The following is a 13,097-nucleotide window of genomic DNA, read 5'->3' as shown; positions in this document are numbered from 1 at the left end:
ATCTGATTAGGACCCCTTCCTTATCACATCATTTAACCTAAATTACTTCCTAAGAGTCCTATTTCCAGATACTGTCACACTGGGGTTAAGACTTCAATACATGAACTTTAGGGGGACACATTTTAGTCTGTAGTAATTTGGATGATGTTCGTAAGTAAAGAATGTAATTATACAGCAGTTCTTTACATAGTAACAGTAAAAACTGTTACTTATTAGAATACCAAAGAAAATGACAAATGTAGGATGTGTTGCTCACCGCACAGTGACCTGGTAGAGCACATTCAGATTATGATGTCATGGTTATCAGCTCTCATTACCTGAGTGCTTATGATAACAGTTATAATGCAGGAGAAAACTTTCAAAGTAAAAAGATAGTGTAATGTATAGTTTTACATATTTTAAGGAAAATATTTAAAAAGTGGTGTTATAGTGAATGTTATAGTGAATTATTAGTGTCTGGCATGACATTAAACAGGATAAGAAGATACAGTCAGCCCTCTGTATCTGTAGGTTCCACATCTGTGGATTCAACCAACTGTGGATCAAAAATATTTGGAAAAAAAAATCCAGAAAGTTCCAAAACACAAAACTTGAATTTGCTATGCGCTAGCAACTATTTACATAGTATTTACATTGTATTAGGTATTATAAGTAATCTAGAGATGATTTAAAGTATACGAGAGGACGTGTGTAGGTTATATGCAAATACATTATTTATATAAAGGACTTGAACATCTGCAGATTTTGGTATGGGGTGGGGGATCCTGGAACCAATCCTCCACAAATACTGAGGGCCAACTGTATGTAAATTTCAGCCAGTTTTGTTTATGTCCCTTAAAGGGTATTGTGGGAAACCTACTGGAGGTGTCGTGCACAAGTACTTTTATTGTGTTAGGTTTGGGCTCAGCTGGATCAGGCAGGGTATTAATAGCCGAATCTTGGTGAATGAGGGAAGCTACAATGAGAACAGAACCTGAGAAAGTAGAAAGCTTCTCTTCTAAGGAGATAAACCCAGCCCATAAATAGGAAGTGCATAAGGTTGTAAGTAGAAATGTATTAGGGCAAACTATTTCGGATTAAAGGTAGAAAAAATGTGAGTCTGTTAGTACCTGTTTTTTATGTGGCACCAGAATCGTGGTGTGGGGGCCAAAAAGAGGCAATAAAGGTGGTCAAACACTTTAGTGAAGAGAAAATTTAAAGCCAGGAAACCACCATTTATCTAACCTTCTTCTCCTTCTTCTTCTTCTTCTTTTTTTTTTTTTTTTTTTGCCTGTGGTGGTTTGGAAAAATTTGTCCTACTTGGAGTCATCATAGTTACTAGTAGTTTTTACTTCCCAGCTAGTAAGGACTACTAGATATAGAAGGGGGATACAAGTTCACAGAGCTAATACTCTCTAGCTTTCTTCTTTATCCATACATGTTCCTAGAAACATTGGAGACATGCTAGACACCTGGTAATGCAATTTAGAATTGTCAAACAAGTGTGAAGTGTCTGGGATTTTATCTAAGGTAGATTGCCACAGTTTCACAAATGCTGGCCCAAGACATGAAACTCCTGGATCAGAGATAGCAGACTCTGTTACTCATGGCACAGCAAGCAGCATGTGCTTCAAGTTCATGATGGTTCCCTTTGCCCCTCAAGTGTCACAAAGGTGATGTGAATGGCCCAGGTGGATCCTGAACTCATAGTAAGTTTATATCACAGCTTACGAACCCCAAGCTTAGGGAGTCCTAATCTTTTATAATGGTCTGCAAGCATATCTGCCTGACCTTTGCTCCAGAGAGACACATTGCTTTGGGCAGGGGCATCATGGATATCATCTCTATTTTTCAAGGCTGTTCCCTGTAAACATCTTTGAAAGGATGAAGGCAGTCAGGGCCTCTTTTAAAAAACTGTGGAAATACAAGAGACTCATGGAAAATTATCTCCAACAGGAAGTGATTAGTATGAAAAGTCCTTGAGCTCTGAATGTTCTTGGCTTTTCTACTCTGCTCTAGTTTTACCAGCTTTTAAATCAGGAGTTGGCAGACTTTTTCTGTAAAGGGTCAGATATTAAATATTCTAGACTTTGTGAGCCATATGATTTCTGTCACAACTACTCAACCTGTTGTAGCAGGAAAGCAGCCATAGATAATATGTAAATGGATGAACCTGGTTATGTTCCAATAAGACTTTATGGACATTGAAATTTGAATTTCATGTGATTTTCATACATCACAAAATGTTTTTTTCAACCATTTGAAAATGTAACATCCATTTCTTAGCTTGTAGGTCATGCAAAAATGTGTAGCAGGCTGAATTTGGCCTATATGCCATAGTTTGCCAACCTGTTTTATAAGGTGAATTTCTAGAATATAATAGTTTTAATACAGCAGTCTTGCATATGAGATATCATAATTAACATTTTATAGCAATTGATAGTTCTAAAATGTTTTCTCATAAATTATTCCCAGTTTAGCTTCAGAGTAAATCTGCAAGATAAGCATTATTATCTCCATTTTATGGTGAGGCAACTACTGCATAGAGAAGGAAGATGACATACCCAATTCATAAAACTAGTTAAGTGACAGAGCCAAGACTGATTATATTCTGTATTCTTTTCTCCTCAGTATGGTACAGTTTAAACTTTCCTAATCAGAGTATCACACCACTATAATACTCATTTGTTGCCAGAATGTTTACAGTTCAGTCTTGTAAATATTAATGGTAATAATAATGCATGCTCATTTCTAATTTTCTTTATTACTATAGTCTACTGTCTAGCTATTTTAATATTTGATAATTGGCATTTTGACAAAAACTAGATATGGGATGTAAAGGCATTTGTTACAACATTTGGCAGCGGAACTGTGTGGTCATTTATATACTATATTTCTTTTCCACATTTTCAAATAATAGTTCATTTTGTTTTCAGATGTATACCATGAAACTAAACAATAAAGAACTTTTTCCCCTTCCTAAATCATGTGTTCATGCTGAACTAATATTTTAATTTATCTGGTATAATTTAATTTATCCAAATTTAACATTTTCTCTAATAATGTACTTTTTGGATTGCTTCCCTATCAGGTGGTTGAAGATTATGCTGGAAGATGGCAGGTCCCTTTGCCACAGCTTCAGGTTCTTCAGACTGCACTTTGCTGTTTTACATCAGCCAGTGCATCATTCCCAGATGAATGTGAGCACGTACAATATGTTTTGAGTAGCCTTGCTTTGTAAGTACTCTTTACTTCTTACGAAAGTATTTTCTTGATATATTTGAGAACTGGTTTTTGATTATTTTCCCTGCAGAAGAAACCTTTCCTAAAGTCTTCCCTCAAAAAGATTTCTATTTCTTCATTTAAGTGTTTAGGTTTAATTTTGGACATTTAACCACAATTTTACTTTTAGCTTTAGAGTTAAGTGGAATTGTTATATAGATTCTTAGGTTTACTACTAGCACTTTCCTTTCCTTTTTAATTCCCCAGATTCCCTTGGCAAACTTTAATGGTAAATCCCAGCAGCAGTTGAGGCCATCATAGATCTTAAATCGGGCCAGAAAGAGGTTAGGAAACTTTGGTTTTTAAAAATACTTGTAAAGGACTTCGAGTTAAAGATCACAAACTGAGCACTTGTATTTATCGTTTTTGCCCTCCTAGATCCTACTAAAATAGTAAAGAAGTAAAAGAGGGAAATACAGTGAAAAGAAAATAGAGAAGAGTCATCAGTGAATGAAAAGATTTCAACAATTTTCTTTGGGAAAGAAAACAGATAGAGGAGTGTCTTTGAAACATGTCAGAGCAAGTCACAACTTAATTTTCTTTTCTTTTTTTGTTCCTCACATTACACTCACATCACATTAGTGGGTTTGAATTCATTTATCAACATTACAAAATACAATAGAAAATATCAGAGTGTGTCTCATGGGATTAGTATTATTTTGTAAAACTCTTGTTTTATATATTTATTTTTATGTATGTGTATACTTTATTATTTGTAAAACATTTTTTGAAACTGTGGGTAGCATATAAAACAAAATTATCCTCTGCCTTATAAGATAGGAGGAAGGCCATCTGTCCTGCCTCCTTCCCCTTGGAATCCTAGGGAGGTATAGAATTTGAACACTATAGGTATGAAATAGAGAGTAGGGAATGAGATACTTTGGGAGAATACAGATAAAGGAGTTAATTGCAGTTTTTCCATTCAGGCCATTCACTAGACCCTAGGGCCTGGGTAGGGTGGGGAAACAGCATTGATACTTTCTTTTTTTCTCTAATGAAATTAAATGACTTTGAAGCAGTGACCTTTGTATTCTGGCAATTAAGTGTTCTTCTTGAGACAGCTACCTAATCACTTAATTACCCTAAAGAAAAACTTACCAGTCACCAAACTCTAGACATGCTTGCTCACAGGGCTCCCAATTAAACTGCTTGTGGCTTTATTCTTAGATATTAATGGATATTCAAGAATCATCAGACATTTGGGGAATGCCTTCAACATGAAAAAAATACAATGAAAACAAACTAAAAAAAAATTCTGGAAGAAATACAGTTAATGTTGAAAACAAAAAATTTAAAAGAGAAATGTAAAATCTATAATTAGCATTTTCAGAGAGAGTTGAGAAGATTTGTAGGACATTAAAACATCAACATATCATGCTGTGTGAAAGGAATAAAGAGATACCAAAAATGAGTTTGTGGAAATTAAAAATATGTGATGGTTAAAATTTAAAATTCTGTAGGAAAGTTGCAAGGTAAAGTTGAAAAAATAATCCAGAATGTAAAACAAAACCAAAGTGAAGGAATGCTCAGAAGAACACTGATACAGTGACTTCATGTAGGAGGTTCATTATTTAACTAGCTGAAGTTCCAGAAAAAGAATTTAGAGAATATATGTTGGAGGAAATTTTCAAATAAATATATAATAAAAGAATTTCCCAGAAATAAAAGTCATAAACTTCCAGACTGAAAGAGCCCAAGAAGTGCTCAGCACAATGAATATAAAAAATACTCAGCTAAATACATCATTTTGCAATTTGAAAATAACAAGAATGTAAAAGCAGATTTGAACACCTTCTAGAGAGAAAAAACTAGGTCACCTACAAAGGAACAAACATCAGATTGATGTTTGTTGATATATTCTACCACCCAACAGTGGGTGGTAGAATATAATGAATCAATGTCTCTGAAGTTTTGAAGAGAAATTATTTTCAGTGTAGAATTTTATACTCATTCAAACTGTCAGTGAAGTGTGAGAGTAGAAACAATATTTCCAGGCATGTAAGGACCTAGGAGATTGATTTGTCCACATTCTCTTTCTTGAGAAGTTATTAGAGAATGTACTCCAGAAAAATGGGGTATAATATAAAAAGACCAGATGACAATGGATCTAGAAAACAGTAGCTTTTACTTAAGATAGACAGAAGAGAAGTTCCAGGGTCGCTGCTAAATAGTAGGTCTTACAGATATGTCACCTCCAAGAGGGGAATATCCAGTAAAAATGGAGACTTGAAACACCTTGAGAATTTGGAACCATTTAAGGTAGTGATAAAAGTAGACAAGGCAAAGGAAATAAAAAAGCAATTAGAAAAAATAATCTGAACAGGAAATGACACAGAGTCATAACAAACTACTTAGATATGCACTGAATGTTACTTATATATAGTTTTCTTCGTGTAAATGATGCTTATTGACTTCAAACTTTTAAAGCACAAAAATAATTATAATTACAGAACGGAGGAGAATTATTAACCTTTCAATATAAGACTATTTGATGGAAATTGCAAGTTGAAAGTGAAGGACAAGGGCACTAATATCCTTCCTTAAAATTCTTATTTTACAAAATGGAGTGTCAGTACATGAAACCGTAAATAAAGGTGTAACTAAAGTTACAAAGATAAATAATAGAGGAAATAATAGTGAATGACTGTTGGGAGGATGTACTTGTGTGAGGAGTTTAATTCTCTTCTATCACAGCAGGAAGTTAAAAGATAATATTTAAAATTGGTAAATCAAGAAATACTAGCAGAGCTTATTATCACCAGCTATTAAAAATACTGAAAGTTGTTAATTCTGGGTAATTGGCAGTGAGAGAGTGTTGAAACCTTTCTATACACTTAGCATTTTTAAATATTGAAGATGTGTAAATTTAATATATGTGAACTTTTATGTTTTTTGATTTACATACATGCATAAAAATTTTAAAGAGTGCATGTACATTGTGCTTCTTTAAAAGTTTATATATATTTAAAGTTATAGAAGCTATGTGAAGTGATGGATATGTTAACCAGCTTAATTGTGGTGATCATTTCACTATGTATCAATTTGTATACCTTAAATATATACAGTTTCTATTTGTTAATTATAGCCTAGTAAAGCTGAAAAAAAATTGTGGGGGGGAAGAGTTTACAATATAACGTTATTTAGACTTGTAAGAGAACAGAAGTTTTAAAAATATATGTATTATTTTTAAAAAATAGATTTATTTTTGTGATACCTAAATAAATATGGGAAGTATTAGGACTTCTTGATTATAATTGACAAATCCTACCCAGCCTAGTTTAAACAAAAAAAGAAGCGCTTGGAGGGATTTATTAGATAACTAAATCATGGAAAAGCAAGGACTAGAGCTAGTTTCAGGATTTTCCGAATCTAGAGAATAAAATATCTAGAATTGTTCTCTTCCTTTCCATCATTCCTTTTTTGGCTTCATTCTCTCAGGGCTGTTGACAATTCTTGGATTAAGTTTACTTTATTAACCAAGGGAGAAGAAACCCTCTGCTCCCACTTCTATTCCCCAAAATATTTTGGGAACTCAGGCCTGTCTGAGGTTATGTGCCAATTGCTTAAACTAATCACTCTGTTGAGAAGAGTATGGTAAGATTTTTGGCTATCTGATAGCAAGCCCACCTCATGGCTAGTGGAAAGGAGGATACTACATTGGCAGCCCTGTGAGGACCATAGAAATGTTGGAGGGATAAGCAGTTTGCTCAAGAAGTGAATGCGGTAGTGTGAAGGAGAGCTGGCTAAGTAGACAAAAGTAATGGATGTCACTACAAAGAATATTTTTATATGATATTTTGAAAGCTACTGAAGCAGCTTCAGTTATTCTCTGCTGATTTCTGAGGAAAATAAATAAGTATTGAAAGAAATACATTATTTGTAAGCAAGAAGCATTGTTCTTGATTCAGTGCCCATTTGGATATTTCCCCCTTTTCATCTGTATAATCTTGTTAACTTTTGTGTTGTAATGTGAAAATGTTTTTAAGGCTTTCAAAAGTAAATTAAGTCATTTGTTGACTTACGTTTCACTGCTTGCTAGCTTTTTTTTTTTTTTAACTACTGCTCATGAAAAGAATAATGTATTAAGCAAAGGTAAATCTTATCTAAGATGGACAGCGCTGGGCAAAAGAAAGTAAATTATCTTAGTGGTTTGTTAAATGGTAATGTTTCTTATAAAGAAAACTTTCTGCATTATTTGTATTTACTTTAGTGGAAAAGATAATTGTACTTTTAATACCAGAAGAAAAATGGGGAAATGGCCATATGGTGGTGCCATTGAAAGCGTTAGTGAGTCTGGAACAGTGTTCTATTTTATTGAAATATTTAAGCTAGAAAATTCTTCTAACAATTATTCCATAATCATTCATTCATTCATTCATTCTGTAAATCTCTGTGCTTGGTTCTAGAGGTAAAATAGAAAATAAGATTGGTGAGTCCTTGTTTTAAAGACCTTACAGAGCTAAAAGATATTACACAAGAGGCTCCACTAGTACGTATTGTTAAGTATGAAAGAATTATAGGGTACAGTGAGAGAGTTTAACAGGGGACCTTTCCCTGTCAGGGAAAATTTGCTCGGTGAACTAAAACTTGAGCTGAGCTCTGAAGGGATGATGGGAGTAAATTAGATGAAGGAGCAAAAGAGACTCCCAGGAATGGTAAACAGAATGTTCAAGGTGCCTGGACAGGATATCAGGTTATTAATGGATTTCATTATAACTCATATCTATTTGTAGAATTGTTTATGATATATATAATGTATTTTAAAAGTTTTAGTCACTTAAAAAATATATAGGTGAGCTAAAGAAGTAATGTTTATAACATTCTGTCTCATGCTAATATATATATGTATAATATATGCATACAAAATATATGTTAAACATAAAACTACTATATTCTCTGGTAGTTTTGTCTGGTCTGTATATCTACCTTCATAAAATCCTATACCCACCTTGTAAATTAATACGTATGTGAAGATCTGCCTTCTGTAGACTGGGAGATTCTAAAAACTACACTTTTTCCAAGATGTTCTTTACAGAGAAGGAAACTGGATTCTGTTTTTATTCATACCTGACTGTTTTTTTAAAGTTTATGGAAATGAATAGTTATGTAGAGAATTGTCTTAAATTGATTAATTATAATTTTACCTGGGTTGACTCTCCTTGTAAGCTGTATTTTCTAAAGAAATGAAGATTTTGCTGTGTATGTATGTATGTGTTGGCACTAAAAAGGACCTCAAATTAATTCCTTTTTTATAGATAAGAAAACTGAGGCCTGAGAAGTTAGGGGGCTTTTGCAAATTCAAGTTAATTAAATTCTGACTGTTTATTTTTCCTGTTGTTTTCTTGTTTTAGATCGGTTAAATACTGATTTCTAAGTTTTCCAGGTAGAGCAAAGCCAAACACCCTGAAACTAAGCAGACCTTCAGGCAGAGAACATAGACTTTGTAAGTTTTACATAAAAGCAAGCTTTAATGCTGCCTTTCTAGCCTCTTTAGCCAGGCGGAAAGTAAATGTTCATAGATTTCAGCAGTCCAGGCAGGGTTCAGTAATGGAAGTAGTAATTTGCCTGGCAGCCATTAGGTCCACAAGGACCCACATAGTCCACTGGAGGAGGAAACTAGTTCAGCTAGTAGCATTTAGTATATGCAGTGGCAAACACTAAAAGTATATATGTCAAGTTGCATAGGGAGAGAAGACCAAAGGGCCTTCTTTTTCATGGAACTAAGTGGGTATACTCAGCCTCTTGTTTAGAGTGACTAGACAGTCATGGGCCACACATATTACATGAGAGATCAGTGACCCTTTCTGATTATGTTGCTGAATTTTACCATATTTCATAGAATTTGTGCCTAATTTCAGTCTCTACTATATTAAACCATGTTTTATTTGATTACATTTATAACTTAAGTCCAGGCTTCAACTAATTTAGGAGACAGCCTAGAAATCAGAGGAAGAAAGACTAATTCTAAAGTGCCATTTTTTTTCAGTGGTGCCAGGCCCCACAAAAGGTGTTAGTCTTGTAGGCCCCAATCAGTACGTATATCCTTTCTCTACAACATGTAACAACTCTTATTACTTCCTGACTCTTCAATTATTTTTTTTAATTTTATTTTATTTATTTTTTTATACAGCAGGTTCTTATTAGTCATCCATTTTATACACATCAGTGTATACATGCCAATCCCAATCTCCCAATTCATCACACCACCACCACCACCAGCCCTGCTGCTTTCCCTGCTTGGTGTCCATACGTTTGTTCTCTATAACTGTATCTTAATTTCTGCCTTGTAAACCAGTTCATCTATACCATTTTTCTAGGTTCCACATATATGCATTAATATACGATGTTTGTTTTTCTCTTTCTGACTTACTTCATGATGTATGACAGTCTCTAGGTCCATCCACATCTCTACAAATGACCCAATTTCATTCCTTTTTATGGCTGAGTAGTATTCCATTGTATATATCTACCACATCTTCTTTATCCATTTGTCTGTTGATGGGCATTTAGGTTGCTTCCATGACCTGGCTGTTGTAAATAGTGCTGCAGTGAACATTGGGGTGCATATATCCTTTTGAGTTATAGTTTTCTCTGGGTATATGCCCAGTAGTGGGATTGCTGGCTCACAGGGTAATTCAATTTTTAGTTTTTTAAGGAACCTCCGTACTGTTCTCCATAGTGGCTATATCAATTTACATTCCCACCAACACTGCAAGAGGGTTCCCTTTTGTCCACACCCTCTCCAGCATTTGTTGTTTGTAGATTTTCTGGTGATGCCCATTCTAACTGGTGTGAGGTGACACCTCATTGTAGTTTTGATTTGCATTTCTCTAGTAATTAGTGATGTTGAGCAGCTTTTCGTGTGCTTCTTGGCCATCTGTATGTCTTCTTTGGAGAAATATCTATTTAGGTCTTCTGCCCATTTTTTGATTGGGTTGTTTGTTTTTTTAATATTGAGCTGCATGAGCTGTTTATATATTTTGGAGATTAATCCTTTGTCCGTTGATTCATTTGCAAATATTTTCTCCCATTCTGAGGGATGTATTTCATCTTGCTTATAGTTTCCTTTGCTTTACAAAAGCTTTTAAGTTTCAGTAGGTCCCATTTGTTTATTTTTGTTTTTATTTCCAGTACTCTAGAAGGTGGATCAAAAAAGATCTTGCTGTGATTTATGTCAAAGAGTGTTCTTCCTGTGTTTTCCTCTAAGAGTTTTATAGTGCCTGATCTTACATTTAGGTCTCTAATCCATTTTGAGTTTATTTTTGTGTATGGTGTTGGGGAGTGTTCTAATTTCATTCTTTTACATGTAGCTGTCCAGTTTTCCCAGCACCACTTATTGAAGAGACTGTCTTTTCTCCATTGTATATCCTTGCCTCCTTTGTCATAATTAGTTGACCATAGGTATGTGGGTTTATCTCTGGGCTTTCTATCCTGTCCCATTGCGCTATATCTCTGTTTTTGTGCTAGTACCATATTGTCTTGAGTACTGTAGGTTTGTAGTATAGTCTGAAGTCAGGGAGTCTGATTCCTCCAGCTCCGTTTTTTTCCCTCAAGACTGCTTTGGCTATTCGGGGTCTTTTGTATCTCCACACAAATTTTAAGATTTTTTTGTTCTAGTTCTGTAAAAAATGCCATTAGCAATTTGATAGGTATTGCATTGAATCTGTAGATTGCTTTGGGTAGTATAGTCATTTTCACAATATTGATTCTTCCAATCCAAGAACATGGTATATCTCTCCATCTGTTTGTATCATCTTTAATTTCTTTCATCAGTGTCTTATATATAGTTTTCTGCATACAGGTCTTTTGTCTCCCTAAGTAGGTTTACTCCTAGGTATTTTATTCTTTTTGTTGCAGTGGTAAATGGGAGTGTTTCCTTAATTTCACTTTCAGATTTTTCATCATTAGTGTATAGGAAGGCAAGAGATTTCTGTGCATTAATTTTGTATACTGAAACTTTACCAAATTCATTCATCAGCTCTAGTAGTTTTCTGGTGGCATCTTTAAGATTCTCTATGTATGGTATCATGTCATCTGCAAACAGTGACAGTTTTACTTCTTCTTTTCTAATTTGTATTCCTCTTATTTCTTTTTCTTCTCTGATTGCCATGGGTAGGACTTCCAAAACTATGTTGAATAATAGTGGTGAGATTGGACATCCTTGTCTTGTTCCTGATCTTAGAGGAAATGCTTTCAGTTTTTCACCATTGAGAATGATGTTGGCTGTGGGTTTGTTGTATATGGCCTTTATTATATTGAGGTAGGTTCCCTCTATGCCCACTTTCTGGAGAGTTTTTATCATAAATGGGTGTTGAATTTTGTCAAAAGCTTTTTCTGCATCTATTGAGATGATCATATGGTTTTTCTCCTTCAGTTTGTTAATATGGTGTATCACATTGATTTGCGTATATTGAAGAATCCTTGCATCCCTGGGATAAATCCCATTTGATCGTGGTGTATGAACCTTTTAATGTGTTGTTGGATTCTATTTGCTAGTATTTTGTTGAGGATTTTTGCATCTATATTCATCAGTGATATTGGTCTGTAATTTTGTTTGTAGTATCTTTGTCTGGTTTTGGTATCAGGGTGATGGTGGCCTCATAGAATGAGTTTGGGAGTGTTCCTTCCTCTGCAGTTTTTTGGAAGAGTTTGAGAAGGGTGTTAGCTCTTCTCTAAATGTTTGATAGAATTTACCTGTGAAGCCATCTGGTCCTGGATTTTGTTTATTGGAAGATTTTTAATCACAGTTTCAATTGGTCTGTTCATATTTTCTATTTCTTCCTGGTTCAGTCTTGGAAGGTTATAACTTTCTAAGTATTTGTCCATTTCTTCCAAGTTGTCCATTTTATTGGCATAGAGTTGCTTGTAGTAATCTCTTAGGATGCTTTGTATTTCTGTGGTGTCTGTTGTAACTTCTCCTTTTTCATTTCTAATTCTATTGAGTTGAGTCCTCTCCCTCTTTTTCTTGATGAGTCTGGCAAATGGTTTATCAATATTGTTTATCTTCTCAGAGAACCAGCTTTTAGTTTTATTGATCTTTGCTATTGTTTTCTTTGTTTCTATTTCATTTATTTCTGCTCTGATCTTTATTATTTCTTTCCTTCTACTAACTTTTGGTTTTGTTTGTTCTTCTGTCTCTAGTTCCTTTAGGTGTAAGGTTAGACTCTTCAATTATTTTGACCAACACTTACTCAAAACCGTCTCCAATTTTGTATCCATCATCTTTACTAATCATTTGTGACAGGCAAACCTTGTTTATTTTATAGAGAAATCAAGACTGTCTAGCCTATTTCTTTGTTTTCTCTCTCTAAGGAAGAGATGTCTTCCTTTTTGAGTCCATTTGGGGTCTTAATTAAATTCCCTCACTAACTTCTCTCAACATTGTTTTGTTTCTCGTTACTATTTCATTAGAATATTTTGTTTTCAGGATTTGTTGTATTTAAAGTCAAATTAGACAAACCTATGTGCATTTATTTATATTGGCCATGTTTAGGTGCTCAACATTTCATTTGGCACTAGTTGTGGACTGGCGTCTTTTTTCCTTGTAATTTTGGTTTTTATTACTCCTTTTGTTAATTTTGGAGTGAAGTAGTTGAGACTATAGTCATTTTAATGGCAAAGAGATACAGGGATTGTTAAGTGGTATATTTGTATTGGCAGAAGTGAAAAGTGATCGGATAATGACATACTCTCTTCTCACCCATACTATGTATCAAAATCTAGAAGGATGTATGTGTGTAGTTTTAAAAATGGTATTTATTTTTTTCTGATCTAACTAAAGGAAGGACAGCTTGATAATTGCCTTGATCAGTGTGGATACACTAAAACTAGAGTGA

The 13,097-nt window shown here is 34.2% G+C and overlaps 1 protein-coding gene across 2 annotated transcripts in view; it reads left to right on the top strand.

The window, feature by feature from the left end:
* Positions 1 to 13,097, top strand: part of ZNF654 (zinc finger protein 654) — a gene marked incomplete at its 3' end in the record, with an annotated part of 94,156 nt that overhangs the window by 18,970 nt on the left and 62,089 nt on the right. For both annotated transcript variants that reach the window (XM_082655627.1, XM_082655626.1), the window contains exon 2: positions 3,071 to 3,216. In XM_082655627.1, the coding sequence (XP_082511753.1) occupies positions 3,071 to 3,216 (146 nt within the window). The remainder of the gene's footprint in view (positions 1 to 3,070; positions 3,217 to 13,097) is intronic.

Source organism: Grampus griseus (genome assembly GCF_964374135.1).
Source record: "Grampus griseus genome assembly, chromosome: 5".
NCBI classification, from domain to species: Eukaryota; Metazoa; Chordata; class Mammalia; order Artiodactyla; family Delphinidae; genus Grampus; species Grampus griseus.
The sequence above is the reverse complement of the archived record's forward strand: the minus strand, read 5'-3'. Positions and strand labels throughout refer to the sequence as shown.